The sequence below is a fragment of the Oncorhynchus keta genome, chromosome 26 (genome assembly GCF_023373465.1).
Source record: "Oncorhynchus keta strain PuntledgeMale-10-30-2019 chromosome 26, Oket_V2, whole genome shotgun sequence".
In the NCBI taxonomy this organism is placed as follows: Eukaryota; Metazoa; Chordata; class Actinopteri; order Salmoniformes; family Salmonidae; genus Oncorhynchus; species Oncorhynchus keta.
In genome coordinates this window covers 40,248,109-40,267,723 of record NC_068446.1, presented here as the reverse complement: position 1 = coordinate 40,267,723, position 19,615 = coordinate 40,248,109, and the positions used below count along the sequence as shown (strand labels likewise).

Below are 19,615 nucleotides of genomic sequence, written 5' to 3'. Positions count from 1 at the left end.
CTCTCGCCCACCTCTCTCTCTCTCTCGCCCACCTCTTTGTCTCTCTCTCTCGCCCACCTCTTTGTCTCTCTCTCTCGCCAACCTCTTTGTCTCTCTCTCGTTACCTCGCCTCGCTCTCTGTCTCGATACCTCGCTCTCTCTCTCTCTCATTTCTCCTCTCTCTCGCTCTCTCTCGTTTCCCCTCTCTCTCGTTACCTCTTTCTCCTTCTTGTTACCTATCTCTAGTTACATCTCCCTTTCTCTCCTTACCCCTCTCGCTCTCTCACGTTACCCCTGTCTCTCGCGCTACCCCTCTCTCTCTCTCGTTACCTCTCTCTCTACCCCCTGTTGGCTGTTGTGTAAAGGCAGGATGTTATCTCCTATCTGATCAACGTTTCCTAATCCTGTCAAGCCCTGTGGCGCTTGGCGATCTGTCAGAACACACTGGGCTGTTGAGATTGGGGGATAAGGAGAGGATCAGAATCTGTCGCAGGTCCTCTCCCAGAGCCGCTAGTAATAGCCCTTCTCGGAGCGGGGATGATTCACAGACTGAGAATAGCAACAGGATTGTGAGAGCTCCGTGGAGTGGTTCACCAGCTTTACTTAGTATTGTTTTAATATCTAGCTTCTATCTATTGGCTGTTGGTGGGGATTGGTGAGTTCTCTGGTTTGAGGCTCTTATTGTGGTGAGGGTTGATGTGGGCAGTGTTCTCTGGTTTGAGGCTCTGTTATTGTGGTGAGGGTTGATGAGGGCAGTGAGTTCTCTGGTTTGAGGCTCTGTTATTGTGGTGAGGGTTGATGAGGGCAGTGAGTTCTCTGGTTTGAGGCTCTGTTATTGTGGTGAGGGTTGATGAAGGCAGTGAGTTCTCTGGTTTGAGGCTCTGTTATTGTGCCGAGGGTGAGTGATGAGGGATGAGGGCAGTGAGTTCTCTGGTTTGAGGCTCTGTCATTGTGGTGAGGGTTGATGAGGGCAGTGAGTTCTCTGGTTTGAGGCTCTGTTATTGTGGTGAGGGTTGATGAAGGCAGTGAGTTCTGGTTTGAGGCTCTGTTATTGTGGTGAGGGTTGATGAGGGCAGTGAGTTCTCTGGTTTGAGGCTCTGTTATTGTGTCGAGGGTTGATGAGGACAGTGAGTTCTCTGGTTTGAGGCTCTGTTATTTTGGTGAGGGTTGATGAGGGCAGTGAGTTCTCTGGTTTGAGGCTCTGTTATTGTGGCGAGGGTTGATGAGGGCAGTGAGTTCTCTGGTTTGAGGCTCTGTTATTGTGGTGAGGGTTGATGAGGGCAGTGAGTTCTCTGGTTTGAGGCTCTGTTATTGTGGCGAGGGTTGATGAGGGCAGTGAGTTCTCTGGTTTGAGGCTCTGTCATTGTGGTGAGGGTTGATGAGGGCAGTGAGTTCTCTGGTTTGAGGCTCTGTTATTGTGTCGAGGGTTGATGAGGGCAGTGAGTTCTCTGGTTTGAGGCTCTGTTATTTTGGTGAGGGTTGATGAGGGCAGTGAGTTCTCTGGTTTGAGGCTCTGTTATTGTGGTGAGGGTTGATGAGGGCAGTGAGTTCTCTGGTTTGAGGCTCTGTTATTGTGGTGAGGGTTGATGAGGGCAGTGAGTTCTCTGGTTTGAGGCTCTGTTATTGTGGTGAGGGTTGATGAGGGCAGTGAGTTCTCTGGTTTGAGGCTCTGTTATTGTGGTGAGGGTTGATGAGGGCAGTGAGTTCTCTGGTTTGAGGCTCTGTTATTGTGGTGAGAATTGATGAGGGCAGTGAGTTCTCTGGTTTGAGGCTCTGTCATTGTGGTGAGGGTTGATGAGGGCAGTGAGTTCTCTGGTTTGAGGCTCTGTTATTGTGGTGAGGGTTGATGAGGGCAGTGAGTTCTCTGGTTTGAGGCTCTGTTATTGTGGTGAGGGTTGATGAGGGCAGTGAGTTCTCTGGTTTGAGGCTCTGTTATTGTGGTGAGAATTGATGAGGGCAGTGAGTTCTCTGGTTTGAGGCTCTGTTATTGTGGTGAGGGTTGATGAGGGCAGTGAGTTCTCTGGTTTGAGGCTCTGTTATTGTGGTGAGAATTGATGAGGGCAGTGAGTTCTCTGGTTTGAGGCTCTGTTATTGTGGTGAGAATTGATGAGGGCAGTGAGTTCTCTGGTTTGAGACTCTGTTATTGTGGTGAGAATTGATGAGGGCAGTGAGTTCGCTGGTTTGAGACTGTTATTGTGGTGAGAATTGATGAGGGCAGTGAGTTCGCTGGTTTGAGACTCTGTTATTGTGGTGGGGTATTAATGGCGGATAGGTTTAATTCTCTGGCTTTGGTTTTCCTCTAGGTTCTGTGAGTCCCCCACCAGTGACTTGGAGATGAGGAATGGCCGGGGCCGGGGGAAGAGGATGAGGCCTAACGGAAACACACCCGTCAACGAGAACAGCAACTCGTCGGACAACAAGGGCAGCGGCACCAGCAAGACGCGCGCCGCCAACAGCAGCAGCAAGAGCCGACGGGGCACGCCGCCCAACAGCAACACAGAAGACGTCAAAGCCAGCCCTTCATCGGCTAACAAGCGCAAGAACAAGCCTGCCTCAGACATGGAGCCCAACTCCAGCTCGGAGGACACCAAGGGCAGCAAACGCATGCGCACCAACTCCAACAGCGGCCCTGGAGTAGTGCCCCAGCCGCCTCACACCGTCCTCCCTGGCAAACCCAGCATAAAGATGGAGCCACTGCCCCCACAGCAACTCGACCGCAACTGCCCTTCGCCAGTGCTCATTGACTGCCCGCACCCCAACTGCAACAAGAAGTACAAGCACATTAATGGCCTCAAGTACCACCAGGCCCGTGCCCACAATGATGATGACATCAAGCTGGACATGGACGGGGACAGTGAGTACGGGGAGGACTCTACGCTCCACCCTGATCCGAGCAGCTGCAATGGGGCCTCCATCTCTCAAAAGGGCTGCTTGTCACCGGCTCGCTCAGTCACGCCCAAGGGTAGGGGCTTTGAGGCCCAGACTCCGTCACCCTCCTCGGGTAAGTTTGGCTCCAAGCAGGGTAAAAAGAAGCCCTGCGAGGTCGATCTAGAGGCAGGGGGCATGCCCATGGATGGCTGTGAGGACGGGCCCTGCCTAACGGACGAGGCCAGCAACGACGGCATGGACGACAAGAAGGACAAAGCCAAGAAGACGGGTAGCGGCTCCAAGGCAGACAAGCTGGTCCAGAAGGGCATGAAGTTAACGCGGCCCATCGCCCCGACCATACCACCTCAGCAGCTCTACTCCCTACAGACGGCAGGCGGCTTCCCTGCAGCCAGCCCTGGCTCCACCCCTGCCATTAGTTCAGCAGTTCAGTCTATCCCCAAGAGCCCACAGCTGAAAGCGATCCAGCCCAAGCCCTCGGCCCTGGGAGACCCCTTGTCTGTGAACCCAGCGCTGAGCGGCTCCAAGGACAAGAAGAAGAAGGACAAGAAGAAGAAGGAGGCAGGAAAGGAGGGAGATAGCCCCAAAGGGAAAGGGGGAAAGCCAGAGGAAGGCAAGAGCCCGTACTCTGAATCTTCGGACCCGGGGAGCAAAGGCGACGGGCTGCTGAATGGCTCATCAGACCCCCACCAGAGCCGGCTGGCCAGCATCAAGGCCGAGGCGGACAAGATCTACAGCTTCACCGACAACGCTCCCAGTCCCTCCATCGGTGTGGCCAGCAGGATAGAGGCTGGAGGCATGGCCCAGCCCCTCACCCCACTCCATGTGGTCACACAGAACGGAGCCGACAACTCCTCGGTGAAGACCAACAGCCCGGCCTACTCTGACATCTCAGACGCGGGCGAGGATGGCGAGGGCCGGGTGGAGGGCGTCAAGGGAGTCAAGTCCGAGGAGCAGGCCACCCGAGAGGGGGCCAAGAAGTCCCTGTTCCCCACCCAAACAGCCAGCAAGGAGTCCCCCTACTATCCCGGCTACGAAAATTATTACTCCCCAAACTACGCCAACCCTAACCCTAGCCCGGGGGTGTCGGCCACGGGGGGCACACAACAGGAGGGGGCCCAGGTCAAGGTGAAAAAAGAGGAGCAGGAGGAGCGTAAGGTCAAGCAGGAGCAGCAGGAGGAACGTAAGGTCAAGCAGGAGCAGCAGGAGGAGCGTAAGCCCGAGATAGGTACCTCTGGACCGGGGCAACAGCAGCAGCAACAGGCCTCGGTCATCCAGCAGCGCTCCAACATGTATATGCAGCCTCTCTACTACAACCAGTATGCCTACGTTCCCCCGTACGCCTACCACCCGGACCAGGCCTACCACAACCACCTGCTGAACACCAACCCGGCCTACCGGCAGCAGTACGATGAGCGGCAGAGGCAGGTGGTAGCCGAGCAGCACCGCGCCGCCGAGAAGAAATCAGACGCTGCTGGAAAGGAGCGAGAGCGAGAGGGCTCCTCATCAGGGAAGGAGCGAGGTGAGGAATGGAAGCAGAAGGCTTTGGTGCCCCCCACCCTGTCCAAGGCTCCCAGTGTCACAGACCTGGGCAAAGACGGGCCGCCCCAGGGCAAGCCGCCCAAAGAGCCCTCGTCCTCCTCGGAGCAGACCAAGTCATCGGTCATCATGCCCAAGGGGGAGGATGCCAAGGCGCCGGCCCAGCAGGCTGAAGGGCTGAAGATGAAGCTGAGTGAAGGAGGGCACCATGGGAAGGGGGATGAACCCAAGGCGGGCATGGAGTCCGGCAGGCCCTCAGCCATGGAACAGGCCATGTGGTACAGACAGGTAACCTAACACAGTTGTGTTTGAATCGGCTGATTTTGATTGGATGTTAGACAAATGTACGTCAAATGATCACTATAAAACTGAGTAGTGCATGCTGGTTTGTGTATTCTGGGAAATGTTTAAGTGAAGGTTAATTTTTGTAGGACACAACTGATGAGATGTCTGTAATGAGATGTTTTGTGTTGTTTTCAGGAGCCTGACTCGCGGCCGTGGCCTTACCTCTACCCCAGCAAATTCCCCGAGGCCCAGAAACCACAGGACGTGGAGCGCCACAGGGAAAGAGACAGAGACCGAGGAGAGCGGGACAGAGACCGAAAGGGCAAGGAGGGCAGGGACGAGAGGGCTCGGCCCAAAGACCCCACCCCGAAGGAGGAGAGCAAAGAGGGGGTTGAGCCCCGGTTGTCTTTGGCCTTGGAGGAACACCGGGGGGTGGGAAAGGACCCAAGGGCCACCGCTGGCCACATGCAGTTCTCCTCTCCCATGGCCCAGCACCAAGGCTACATGCCTTACATGCATGGAGCCTACGCTTACGGCCAGGGGTATGACCCCAGCCACCCGGGCTACCGTGGGATGCCATCAGTCATGATGCAGAACTACCCTGGTAAGAGTTAATGCTACTGCTAACAGGATACAGTGCATTCGGGAAAATATTCAGACCCCTTCCCCTTTTCCACATTTTGTTACGTTTACAGCCTTATTCTAAAATGGATTAAATGGCTTTTTTTCCATCATCAATCTGCACACAATACCCCATAATGACATCACAATACCCCATAATGACATCACAATACCCCATAATGACATCACAATACCCCATAATGACAAAGCGAAAACAGGTTATTTTGAATTTTTTTTACAAATGTTTTCAAAATAAAAAACAAGTATCTTATTTATAGAAGTATTTCCGAATGCACTGTACATACAGCGATGCCATTGGATTGTTCAAATCTGTATTATGATGATGTACAAAATTGAAAAAGTAATAATAAAATAATGAATGAACACTGATATGCATTAATTTTCATGTTTGTTTGATTGTAATTGGGAACATGACTTAATGACTCTGGTGTCATGGTGTTTAACGTCCTCTCTCACCGACAGGGTCCTACTACTCATTCTCCCCCTATGGCAGTAAGATGGGGCCGGGCGAGGAAGGCGGCGAGAAGGCAGCGCGCGCCAGCCCCACGGTCAGTGGCAAGTCGTCCTCCGAGGCCAAGGCCCTGGACATCCTTCAGCAGCACGCCAGCCAGTACAAGAGCAAGTCGCCCACGGTTGGCGACAAGACCTCCTCGCATGAAAGGGAACGGGAGCGCGCTGTGGCCGAGCGCGAGCGAGACTTGGACCGGCCGCGTTCCTCTCCCTCACAGCGCATCATGCCTTCCCATCACCACCTGGGCTACCCACTGCTCTCGGGGCAGTACGACCTGTCCTACGCCACAGGTAAGTGATGGCTGGACGCCCGCCTACAAACAAGCTCAAGCACCAGGACACATCTCAGCCTACAGCGTTGGCTAGCTACTCAAATAGAACGCGTAAGGACACATCTCAGCCTACAGCGTTGGCTAGCTACTCAAATAGAACGCGCAAGGACACATCTCAGCCTACAGCGTTGGCTAGCTGCTCAAATAGAACGCGCAAGGACACATCTCGGCCTTCAGCGTTGGCTAGCTGCTCAAATAGAACGCGCAAGGACACATCTCAGCCTACAGCGTTGGCTAGCTGCTCAAATAGAACGCGCAAGGACACATCTCGGCCTTCAGCGTTGGCTAGCTGCTCAAATAGAACGCGCAAGGACACATCTCAGCCTACAGCGTTGGCTAGCTGCTCAAATAGAACGCGCAAGGACACATCTCAGCCTACAGCGTTGGCTAGCTGCTCAAATAGAACGCGCAAGGACACATCTCAGCCTACAGCGTTGGCTAGCTGCTCAAATAGAACGCGCAAGGACACATCTCAGCCTACAGCGTTGGCTAGCTGCTCAAATAGAACGCGCAAGGACACATCTCAGCCTACAGCGTTGGCTAGCTGCTCAAATAGAATGCGCAAGGACACATCTCGGCCTTCAGCGTTGGCTAGCTGCTCAAATTGAACGCGCAAGGACACATCTCAGCCTACAGCGTTGGCTAGCTGCTCAAATAGAATGCGCAAGGACACATCTCGGCCTTCAGCGTTGGCTAGCTACTCAAATAGAACGCGCAAGGACACATCTCGGCCTTCAGCGTTGGCTAGCTGCTCAAATAGAATGCGCAAGGACACATCTCAGCCTACAGCGTTGGCTAGCTACTCAAATAGAACGCGCAAGGACACATCTCAGCCTACAGCGTTGGCTAGCTGCTCAAATAGAACGCGCAAGGACACATCTCGGCCTTCAGCGTTGGCTAGCTACTCAAATAGAATGCGCAAGGACACATCTCGGCCTTCAGCGTTGGCTAGCTACTCAAATAGAACGCGCAAGGACACATCTCGGCCTTCAGCGTTGGCTAGCTGCTCAAATAGAACGCGCAAGGACACATCTCAGCCTACAGCGTTGGCTAGCTACTCAAATAGAACGCGCAAGGACACATCTCAGCCTACAGCGTTGGCTAGCTGCTCAAATAGAACGCGCAAGGACACATCTCGGCCTTCAGCGTTGGCTAGCTACTCAAATAGAATGCGCAAGGACACATCTCGGCCTTCAGCGTTGGCTAGCTACTCAAATAGAACGCTTTTATATGGCAATCACCTAACTGTGAAATGATATAACTTTGTAAGACCTTTTTCTCCCACCTAAAGTAATACAGAAAAGAAAACATTACCAAAATATCATCCGTAACTTTGGTGTATTGACTAAATCTGGAGTTATGAGTATATGGAGGTGTATCTAACTAGTGGCTCTTCCTTCACAGGTCTCTCTTCATCAGCCATAGTTGCCAGTCAACAAGCCTCCTCCCCCTCCATGTACCCCCCTGCACGGAGATGAGAATGGTAAGGAGGAACCAGATCCTCCAACAAATGGCCCCAAACTGACCCTGCTTACACACACACACACACACACACACACACACTTCCTGATGTTTAAACATGCACTTTGACCACAATAATGTCAATATGGCTACACATGGCTACACCACAAAAGTACACCTGCTTATCAAACATCTCAATCAAAATCGAGGGCATTAATATGGATTTGGTCCCACCTTTGCTGATATAACAGCCTTTCTTCTGGGTTTAAACATGTTGGAACATTGCTGATATAACAGCCTCCAGTCTTCTGGGAAGGTTTTCCACAATGATGTTGGAACATTGCTGGCTATAACAGCCTCCAGTCTTCTGGGAAGGTTTTCCACTAGATGTTGGAACATTGCTGCTATAACAGCCTCCAGTCTTCTGGGAAGGTTTTTCCACTTGATGTTGGAACATTGCTGCTATAACAGCCTCCACTCTTCTGGGAAGGCTTTCCACTAGATGTTGGAACATTGCTGCTATAACAGCCTCCAGTCTTCTGGGAAGGCTTTCCACTTGATGTTGGAACATTGCTGATATAACAGCCTCCACTCTTCTGGGAAGGCTTTCTACTAGATGTTGGAACATTGCTGATATAACAGCCTCCACTCTTCTGGGAAGGCTTTCCACTAGATGTTGGAACATTGCTGCTATAACAGCCTCCAGTCTTCTGGGAAGGCTTTCCACTTGATGTTGGAACATTGCTGATATAACAGCCTCCACTCTTCTGGGAAGGCTTTCCACTAGATGTTGGAACATTGCTGCTATAACAGCCTCCACTCTTCTGGGAAGGCTTTCCACTAGATGTTGGAACATTGCTGCTATAACAGCCTCCACTCTTCTGGGAAGGCTTTCCACTAGATGTTGGAACATTGCTGCTATAACAGCCTCCACTTCTGGGAAGGCTTTCCACTAGATGTTGGAACATTGCTGATATAACAGCCTCCACTCTTCTGGGAAGGCTTTCCACTAGATGTTGAAACATTGCTGCTATAACAGCCTCCACTCTTCTGGGAAGGCTTTCCACTAGATGTTGAAACATTGCTGCTATAACAGCCTCCAGTCTTCTGGGAAGGCTTTCCACTAGATGTTGGAACATTGCTGCTATAACAGCCTCCACTCTTCTGTCTTCTGGGAACATTCCTGCGGGGACTTTCCATTCAGCCACAAGAGCATTGTGAACACTGATGTTGGGTGATTAGGCCTGGCTATAACAAAGCCTGGGGTTGAGTCTTCTGTGCAGCCCAGTCAAGTTCTTCCACACCGGTCTTGACAAACCATTGGCCCCAAACTGACCCTGCTTACACACACACACACACACACACACACGTTTCTTCCTGATGTTTAAACATGCTCTTTGATCCAGAATAGTGTCAATATAGCTACACTAAATGGCTACACCACAAAAGTATGTGGACACCTGCTTATCAAACATCTCAATCGAAAATCGAGGGCATTAATATGGATTTGGTCCCACCTTTGCTGCTATAACAGCCTCCACTCTTCTGGGAAGGCTTTCCACTAGATGTTGGAACATTGCTGCTATAACAGCCTCCACTCTTCTGGGAAGGCTTTCCACTTGATGTTGGAACATTGCTGCTATAACAGCCTCCAGTCTTCTGGGAAGGTTTTCCACTAGATGTTGGAACATTGCTGCTATAACAGCCTCCAGTCTTCTGGGAAGGTTTTTCACTTGATGTTGGAACATTGCTGCTATAACAGCCTCCACTCTTCTGGGAAGGCTTTCCACTAGATGTTGGAACATTGCTGCTATAACAGCCTCCACTCTTCTGGGAAGGCTTTCCACTAGATGTTGGAACATTGCTGCTATAACAGCCTCCACTCTTCTGGGAAGGCTTTCTACTAGATGTTGGAACATTGCTGCTATAACAGCCTCCACACTTCTGGGAAGGCTTTCCACTAGATGTTGGAACATTGCTGCTATAACAGCCTCCACTCTTCTGGGAAGGCTTTCCACTAGATGTTGAAACATTGCTGCTATAACAGCCTCCACTCTTCTGGGAAGGCTTTCCACTAGATGTTGGAACATTGCTGATATAACAGCCTCCACTCTTCTGGGAAGGCTTTCCACTAGATGTTGGAACATTGCTGATATAACAGCCTCCACTCTTCTGGGAAGGTTTTTCCACTTGATGTTGGAACATTCCTGCGGGGACTTGCTTCCATTCAGCCACAAGAGCATTGTGAGGTTGGGTACTGATGTTGGGTGATTAGGCCTGGCTCGCGTTACAATTAATTACAAAGGTATTCGATGGGGTTGAGGTCAGGGCTCTGTGCAGCCCAGTCAAGTTCTTCCACACCGGTCTTGACAAACCATTTCTATATGGACCTTGCTTTGTGCACGGGGGGCATTGTCATGCTGAAACAGGAAAGGGCCTTCCCCAAACTGTTCCCCAAAGCACAGAATCGTCTAGAATGTCATTGTATGCTGTAGCGTTAAGATTTCCCTTCACTGGAACTAAGGGGCCTAGCCCGAACCATGAAAAACAGCCCCAGACCATTATTCCTCCTCCACCAAACTTTACAGTCAGCACTATACATTGGTAAAGGTAGTGTTCTCCTGGCATCCGCCAAACCCAGATTTGTCTGTCAGACTGCCAGATGGCGAAGCGTGATTCGTCACTCCAGATGACGCGTTTCCACTGTTCCAGAGTCCGATGGCGACGAGCTTTACACCACTCCAGCCAACACTTGGCATTGCACATGGTGATCTTAGGCTTGTGTGCGGCTGCTTGGCCACGGAAACCACAGGAAATCGGTGGTACCTTTTTATTGGGGAGAACTGGCTCGTGTTAATGGCTGGAGCGGAGTAAGCGGAATGGTATCAAATACATCAAAACACATGGTTTCCATGGTTTCCAGGTGTTTGATGCCATTCCATTTGCTCTGTCCCTCCCCTCAGCAGCCTTGTGATGGAAACCCATTTCACGAAGCTCCCGACGAACAGTTCTTGTGTCGACGTTGCTTCCGGAGGCAGTTTGGAACTCGGCAGTGAGTGTTGCAACAGCACTTACAGTTGACCGGGGCAACTCTAGCAGCGCAGAAATCTGATGAACTGACTAGTTGAAAAGATGGCATCCTATGACGGTGCCACGTTGAAAGTCACTGAGCTCCTCAGTAAGGCCATTCTACTGCCAATGTTTGTCTATGCAGATTGCATGGCTGTGTGCTGAATTGTTTACACCTGTCTGTAAAGGGTGTGGCTGAAATAGCCGAATGCACTCATTTGAAGGGGTGTCCACATACTTTTGACCATGTGTATCTCTTTGGTTTTTTTCGAAGTAAAAAAATAAACGCTTCTGTCTGACGTCTAGAAGGATTTCTGGTTCTTTGATGAAACTGCAGTCTATATCGCCCTCTGCTGGACAAAATATGATCCAACATCAACTACATTTCATTGAAAGTGTCGTGTATACAGTATGTGCAATTATCTGTAGGGCTTAACTACAATGTAAGTTTACAGGCCAATCATCTTGTTGAATGTGGATGTTAAATTCTTAGCATTGCTGTCATAACTCTCCCCGTCTTTTTTTTTTTCCTCCACAGGGAGACCTGATTGGCTGACCTCGACCTTGCTTGGAGCCATGTGACTGGATCACACGAAGAAGCCTGCTGCAGAGCTCATTTTAAGACATCAGTTCAATGGTGTTTGGTGTTTTTTTTTTTGGTTTCTGCCTGGTTGTTCCGGCTGTTCTGCTTCCTCCTCCCTCCGCTAGTGGGATAGCCACCTTACGGCAAGGCTTCCCGTGGCTGGGTTGAGGGCTCGCCGAGCCCCCTCCTCTGGCCGGCCAGTCACTCACGTGATGGACTAAAAGGTCTGAGCGTTCTGATGGAGTGAGGCCTTATCACACGGACGGCCATATTGGAAGTGGAGGGTGCAGATGGGACAGGGGGTCGATCAGAAATCACTACATAGAGATATGGACCTATAGGGCTGACCCTGAGACTTAGAGTAATGGGTTGCAGCTTCACTTCTGGGTTGTTTCATTCATCCACCAGACTACCCACTGACCCGGAGGACATTTTGAGACATTCATTGCAATGGACCCATTTTTTTACATTCTGGTTCTTTTTTTTTGGGGGGGGGGTCGTTGTTTGGGCCAGAGGAGGGGTGACTGAAAGAGGAGCGACTGGTTTTCGTTGTCTCCATCCCTCTCCACCACTCTGGGCTTTCTATGCAAGCCGAAGCTGCTCTTCTCCTTAATACTGACAGAGACAACCCTCCTCTTCCTCTGTTCAGTTTCAGGAGGAGAATCATTCAAGTTCACGCTCTGTTGAATCTTTAGTTGTTTTGTGTGAAAAGTTATCAATCGCCTACGAGAGAGTCAAACAATCAGTGTTCGTTGTTTTGTTGCTTTTTATTTTTGTGCGTTGTTCGTTCCACAGCATTAGTCTCGTCACTATTCATGTTTTTGTATTATTTTAGCAGTTTATTTGAATTGTTGGCTTGACGACCATGTTTCCATCTCACTCTGACCCAGTGGTAAAACAAACTCCTTTGGCTGTTTGTCCCTGTGTAGAACGCTACTGGCCTTTCTGTGGAGGCGGTGACAGCTGTCTCCTGGTTCCCTTTCCCAAAGGGTCATCCAGTTTACAAAGTAGCTCCAATGCATCTGCTCCAGCTCCCAGCTGCTCAGCAAGGGCCCCGGCTTAAAGGGAGAGGACATATTTGTGCCTGGAGGTACTTTGGCTTAGAGAGAAGAGGAACGGAGAGGAGCAGAGATGTACCATCCTGGTGCTTTCCAAGCTGTGACCTGGCAGGTTGGACTAATCAGAGGAGCTGCCTGGACTCTTCAGATGCTGCCTCTAGTTCCATCCAGCCGTCCATCTTCACTGAGCACTGCAGAGGCTGGAGGGGGAGAGGGGTTCTCAGACAGGCAAGCAGACAGGCAGGCAGACAGGCAAGCAGGCAGACAGACAGGCAGACAGACAGGCAGACAGACAGGCAGGCAGGCAAGCAGACAGACAGACAGACAGACAGGCAAGACAGACAGGCAGACAGACAGGCAGACAGACAGACAGGCAGGCAGGCAGGCAGACAGACAGACAGACAGACAGACAGACAGGCAGGCAGGCAGACAGGCAGACAGACAGACAGACAGGCAGGCAGACAGACAGACAGGCAGACAGGCAGACAGACAGGCAGACAGACAGACAGACAGACAGACAGACAGACAGGCAGGCAGGCAGGCAGCCCAGGTCGTAAAGTGCACAAGGCTTTTGTTTTGTCTGTTTATACAAACTGTCTGGGACCTACATGGCTATATGAGAACGGTCTGCAAGCCACAGTCTGGCTGTCGCTAGTCTCTCACCGAACTGCATCATGGGTTATCTGCAGTCCTCCCTCTGTAGGAACACAAAGGGGAAACTCTCTAGAGCTGTCAGAGGAGATATGACTTCACTCACTCTCCCTCTGTTCTGGCCTGTAGTGATGGAGAGACGGGCAGCTCTCTCCCTCTGTTCTGGCCTGTAATGATGGAGAGACGGGCAGCTCTCTCCCTCTGTTCTGGCCTGTAGTGATGGAGAGACGGGCAGCTCTCTCCCTCTGTTCTGGCCTGTAGTGATGGAGAGACGGGCAGCTCTCTCCCTCTGTTCTGGCCTGTAGTGATGGAGAGACGGGCAGCTCTCTCCCTCTGTTCTGGCCTGTAGTGATGGAGAGACGGGCAGCTCTCTCCCTCTGTTCTGGCCTGTAGTGATGGAGAGACGGGCAGCTCTCTCCCTCTGTTCTGGCCTGTAGTGATGGAGAGACGGGCAGCTCTCTCCCTCTGTTCTGGCCTGTAGTGATGGAGAGACGGGCAGCTCTCTCCCTCTGTTCTGGCCTGTAGTGATGGAGAGACGGGCAGCTCTCTCCTGTAATATTTATTCTAGGACTTCTAGTTGTGGAGTGCTGTGTGACTGGGAGTTGGCATATGCCCCTGTTAATTTTTTGGTCTCTCCTGCAGGCCCACCTCCTCTCACCTCCCTCTCCTTTCCAACTATCTCGGTCTGTCTGTGTGTGGCTGCATGGTGTAAACATTAGCCACACACAATGTCCCTCCATTTGCTTTGGGACACTGTTCCCATCTCCACCCCTCTCACTGTGGTTTCTGTTTATAGTGTACAGAGGAATTAGTTTTTCAGCGGTTGTTGGACGCTATTGGAAAATGTCCTACGCTTTCTGTCTCGCTAGCCCCCCTTCCGTTGTTGATATAATATGATAAACTGTGGAGTCCACCCCTTCAGCAGCCTCTGTTGTTATTAACCCCTCCACCAGTAGCCTGTAACCCCACTCTTGAAGCCCATGATGCCATTTTAGTCCCCTCGTCGCACACGTTCCCTCGACCACCCTCAAGGAAAACTAGTCACATTTCAACCTTGTCATTTTAACCCTCACTCATTTGTTGCTCTTGTTTTTTGTTTTGTTTTTGGTTCCATGAGATACTGCTCATGAATGCTTTGTGTTGTTATTACTACCTGCCGGGATAGACGAAGGCTGAGGGCCGAGCAGCTGTCCACAGAGGAGTGATAGAGAGGTAGAACTCAGCAGATTCTCCCACCGCGTCCACTCTTCTCCTGCTAATGATCCCCATTAATCCTGCCGCAGCCGCACAGCGCCCACTCAACCGCTTGTCTGTAAATCAGTAAATCTGATTCGCCGTGATGCTTTCCTTGCCCTTCATGGATCTGGCGTGCTTGAGAGAGCAGCACAGGAAATCTGAACTATTAAATTTGATTTTTTTTTGTGTGCGTGTGTGTTTTATACATAAATGTGAGTTAGCGAAGCCGATGGGAATGACACGTTTGTTGTGGCAGCAGCGGTGAAACAGACCAAAGTGGCGTTTCATTCACCAAGAGATCAGGCCAACGCTATCATGAACAATTAAATAGGCCGTGCTCAGAGCACTGCCCCCTGTGAGAGTCCATTCATTCCAGTAATACTCTAATAGTTCTCCTAATCAGACACGTTCCACTTGAATTCCCCTGCTAAACACTAATATAAGAGGCCTGTAGGATCCATAATGATCCAGTCACTAGAGAAAGGGGATCTCCATTCAAGTCAATGTTCAATGACGTCTGGAACGCCATTCTATCGCTTCTATTTCTATGGTAGGCTCATCGAGGTTGACTTTGGTTCTGTCCTGTAGTGATGTCAGTTCATATGTTACTGTTGTATGAATGTTGTTGACAGGTGACCTGGTTGATAAGCCCTACTCTCACCACAATACTGTTGATGCTCAGCCTTGATTGGATGCTGGCACAGATTATATTTCCCCTCTCCCCCGCCCCCTGTCCTTTTCTCTGAAGTAGAGGGTTTAGGTTTTGTTTGGAAATATGTCTTGTCATACAATGGGAGAAGAGCCCGTGTTTAAAGAAAATGCTTTTAACACGTTCTGTATGGAGTGAGATTATATATTAATACTCATTTAACGGGTCTGTTAAACTAGAACCTCTGCTGGTGAAAAATGTTTTTTTTTGTTTGTTTTAATGATACGCGGAAAAAAGTGCTTGGTACATTTTTTTTGAGGATCGAGTTTGGGGATTTTTTTATATTTTTTTGAATACAGACAGAAATGAGATAATGATCATACTGCCACGGCAGCCGTTGTTGAGGTGTTGTCTCACTGTGCTTGGGTAGTCTGTCATTCCTTGTGTTACTCACGCCGCGGGAGGACAATGTTCTTGTGGGATTTCCTTTTCCTGTTTCTTTATTCATAACCACGTCCCCTGAACCCACGTCCCCTGAACCCACGTCCCCTGAACCCACGTCCCCTGAACCCACGTCCCCTGAACCCACGTCCCCTGAACCCACGTCCCCTGAACCCACGTCCCCTGAACCCACGTCCCCTGAACCCACGTCCCCTAAACCCACGTCCCCTAAACCCACGTCCCCTAAACCCACGTCCCCTAAACCCACGTCCCCTAAACCCACGTCCCCTAAACCCACGTCCCCTCAACCCACGTCCCCTCAACCCACGTCCCCTGAACCCACGTCCCCTGAACCCACGTCCCCTGAACCCAAACCCACGTCCCCTAAACCCACGTCCCCTGAACCCACGTCCCCTAAACCCACGTCCCCTAAACCCACGTCCCCTAAACCCACGTCCCCTAAACCCACGTCCCCTAAACCCACGTCCCCTGAACCCACGTCCCCTGAACCCACGTCCCCTAAACCCACGTCCCCTAAACCCACGTCCCCTAAACCCACGTCCCCTAAACCCACGTCCCCTAAACCCACGTCCCCTGAACCCACGTCCCCTGAACCCACGTCCCCTAAACCCACGTCCCCTTATGTAAAGTGTACATTACCACATGTGTTTTTTTAATTGCTATGTTTTGTTTTGGTTCATCCCCCTCTTTGCCCCTCCCCCTTCCCCCCCCCCAAGGGTTTCTCTCTTATGTAAAGTGTACATTACCACGTGTTTTTTTATACAATGCTGTAACTTGCCTTTGTACATTTAGGCGAAAAAATAAATCTTTTTATGAGACAATCACTCCTGTCCCATCTGTCTCGTCTTTTTTTTCTCCACAGGGAAGGAAAAGGATCACAATAGGTGTTGTTATTAGGAAACCCTAAAGTTAATGGGTATGATACAGGTATGATACAGGATGAGCATGATACGGGTTTATTGCGTCAACATGATACGGGTTTATTGCGTCAACATGATACAGGTTAATGATGAGCATGATACGGGTTTATTGCGTCAACATGATACGGGTTTATTGCGTCATACATGATATGATGAGCATGATGTTACGTTTATTGGGTCAACATGATACAGGTTAATGATGAGTATGATGATGAGCATGATACAGGTTTATTGCGTTTAACATGATACGGGTTTATTGCGTCAACGTTTATTGCGTCAACAACATGATACGGGTTTATTGCGTCAACGTGATACGGGTTTATGATGAGCATGATGCGGGTTTATTGCGTCAACGTGATACGGGTTAATGATGAGCATGATACAGGTTTATTGCGTCAACGTGATACAGGTTAATGATGAGCATGATACGGGTTTATTGCGTCAACATGATACGGGTTTATTGCGTCAACATGATACGGGTTTATTGGGTCAACGTGATACAGGTTAATGATGAGCATGATACGGGTTTATTGATACGGGTTTATTGGGTCAACATGATACAACGTGATAGAGGTATATTGCGTGATAACATGATACAGGTTTATATGATGCGTCAACATGATACAGGTTTATTGCGTCAACATGATACGGTTTATTGCGTCAACATGATACAGGTTTATTGCGTCAACATGATACAGGTTTATTGCGTCAACATGATACAGGTTTATTGCAACATGATACAGGTTTATTGCAACATGATACGGGTTTATTGCGTCAACATGATACAACATGATACAGGTTTATTGGGTCAACATGATACAGGTTTATTGCGATCAACATGATACAGGTTTATTGATACGGTCAACATGATTTATTGGGTCAACATGATACAGGTTTATGATACGGGTTTATTGCGTCAACATGATACGGGTTTATTGCGTCAACATGATACAGGTTAATGATGAGCATGTTACGGGTTTATTGCGTCAACGTGATACGGGTTTATTGCGTCAACGTGATACAGGTTAATGATGAGCATGATACGGGTTTATTGCGTCAACATGATACAGGTTTATTGCGTCAACATGATACGGGTTTATTGCGTCAACATGATACGGGTTTATTGCGTCAACATGATACAGGTTAATGATGAGCATGATACAGGTTTATTGCGTCAACATGATACGGGTTTATTGCGTCAACATGATACGGGTTTATTGCGTCAACATGATACGGGTTTATTGCGTCAACATGATACGGGTTTATTGCGTCAACGTGATACAGGTATATTACAGGTTTATTGGGTCGATCAACATGATACAGGATACAGGTTTATTGCGTCAACATGATACGGGTTTATTGGGTCAACATGATACAGGTTTATTGCGTCAACATGATACAGGGTTTATTTATTGGGTCAACATGATACAGGTTTATTGCGTCAACATGATACGGGTTTATTGGGTCAACATGATACAGGTTTATTGCGTCAACATGATACAGGTTTATTGCGTCAACATGATACAGGTTTATTGCGTCAACATGATACGGGTTTATTGCGTCAACATGATACAGGTATATTGCGTCAACATGATACAGGTTTATTGCGTCAACATGATACAGGTTTATTGCGTCAACATGATACAGGTATATTGCGTCAACATGATACGGGTTTATTGGGTCAACATGATACGGGTTTATTGCGTCAACATGATACAGGTATATTGCGTCAACATGATACAGGTTTATTGGGTCAACATGATACAGGGTTTATTTATTGCGTCAACATGATACAGGGTATATTGCGTCAACATGATACAGGTTTATTGCGTGATACAACATGATACAGGTTTATTGCGTCAACATGATACAGGTAACATATTGCGTCAACATGGTTTAAAGGTTTATTGGGTCAACATGATACAGGTTTATTGCGTCAACATGATACAGGTATATTGCGTCAACATGATACATGATACAGGTTTATTGCGTTTATTGCGTCAACATGAACATGATACAGGTTTATTGCGTCAACATGATACAGGTTTATTGGGTCAACATGATACAGGTTTATTGGGTCAACATGATACAGGTTTATTGGGTCAACATGATACAGGTTTATTGGGTCAACATGATACAGGTTTATTGCGTCAACATGATACAGGTTTATTGGGTCAACATGATACAGGTTTATTGGGTCAACATGATACAGGTTTATTGGGTCAACATGATACAGGTTTATTGCGTCAACATGATAACATGATACAGGTTTATTGATACGGTTTATTGATGACATGATACAGGTATATTGCGTCAACATGATACGGGTTTATGATACAGGTTTATTGCAACATGATACATTGCGTCACATGATACGGGTTTATTGCGTCAACATGATACAGGTATATTGCAACATGATACAACATGATACGGGTTTATTGCGTCAACATGATACAGGTATATTGCGGGTTTATTGCAACATGATACAGGTTTATTGCGTCAACATGATACAGGTATATTGCGTCAACATGATACGGGTTTATTTATTGCGTCAGCATGATACAACATGATACAGGTTTATTGCGTCAACGTGATACAGGTTTATTGCGTCAACGTGATGATACAGGTTTATTGCGTCAACATGATACAGGTTTATTGCGTCAACGTGATACAGGTTTATTACAGGTTTATTGCGTCAACATGATACGTGATACAGGTATATTGCGTCAACATGATACAGGTTTATTGATACGTCAACGGTGATACAGGTTTATTGATACAGGTTTATTGCGTCAACATGATACAGGTTTATTGGTCAACATGATACAGGGTTTATTGCGTCAACATGATACGTTTATTGGGTCAACATGAACGTGATACGGGTTTATTACAGGTTTATTGCGTCAACATGATCAACGTGATACAGGTTTATTGCGTCAACGTGATACAGGTTTATTGCGTCAACGTGATACAGGTTTATTGGGTCAACATGATACGGGTTTATTGCGTCAACATGATACAGGTTTATTGCGTCAACATGATACAGGTTTATTGCGTCAACATGATACAGGTTTATTGCGTCAACATGATACGGGTTTATTGCGTCAACATGATACGGGTTTATTGCGTCAACATGATACAGGTTTATTGCGTCAACATGATACAGGGTTTATTGCGTCAACATGATACGGGTTTATTGCGTCAACATGATACAGGTATATTGCGTCAACATGATACAGGTTTATTGCGTCAACATGATACGGGTTTATTGCGTCAACATGATACAGGTTTATTGCGTCAACATGATACAGGTATATTGCGTCAACATGATACAGGTTTATTGCGTCAACATG

The 19,615-nt window shown here is 48.7% G+C and overlaps 1 protein-coding gene and 2 long non-coding RNA genes across 11 annotated transcripts in view; all 3 read left to right on the top strand.

The window, feature by feature from the left end:
• LOC118380719 (zinc finger protein 609-like) overlaps positions 1-12,673 on the top strand; it is a 231,931-nt gene extending 219,258 nt beyond the window's left edge. For all 6 annotated transcript variants that reach the window (XM_052480847.1, XM_052480845.1, XM_052480846.1 and 3 more), the window contains 5 exons: positions 2,283-4,692; positions 4,885-5,293; positions 5,794-6,132; positions 7,578-7,656; positions 11,242-12,673. In XM_052480847.1, coding sequence (XP_052336807.1) covers positions 2,283-4,692; positions 4,885-5,293; positions 5,794-6,132; positions 7,578-7,651 — 3,232 coding nt within the window. In that variant the 3' untranslated portion in view covers positions 7,652-7,656; positions 11,242-12,673. The remainder of the gene's footprint in view (positions 1-2,282; positions 4,693-4,884; positions 5,294-5,793; positions 6,133-7,577; positions 7,657-11,241) is intronic.
• Positions 12,674-16,916: 4,243 nt separating this feature from the next.
• On the top strand, positions 16,917-18,590 carry LOC127912237 (uncharacterized). 4 transcript variants are annotated; one of them, XR_008081611.1, is made up of 4 exons: positions 16,917-16,984; positions 17,694-17,981; positions 18,283-18,402; positions 18,451-18,495. It is a non-coding gene; the product is annotated as an uncharacterized LOC127912237 (long non-coding RNA). The 4 variants fall into 4 exon arrangements; XR_008081612.1 differs by lacking the exons at positions 18,283-18,402; positions 18,451-18,495 and adding an exon at positions 18,566-18,590 and having other exon boundaries at positions 17,694-18,005; XR_008081609.1 differs by having other exon boundaries at positions 18,283-18,508.
• A 93-nt stretch (positions 18,591-18,683) lies between these two features.
• On the top strand, positions 18,684-19,615 carry LOC127912238 (uncharacterized). The gene is made up of 4 exons (XR_008081613.1): positions 18,684-18,695; positions 19,189-19,260; positions 19,333-19,380; positions 19,502-19,615. It is a non-coding gene; the product is annotated as an uncharacterized LOC127912238 (long non-coding RNA).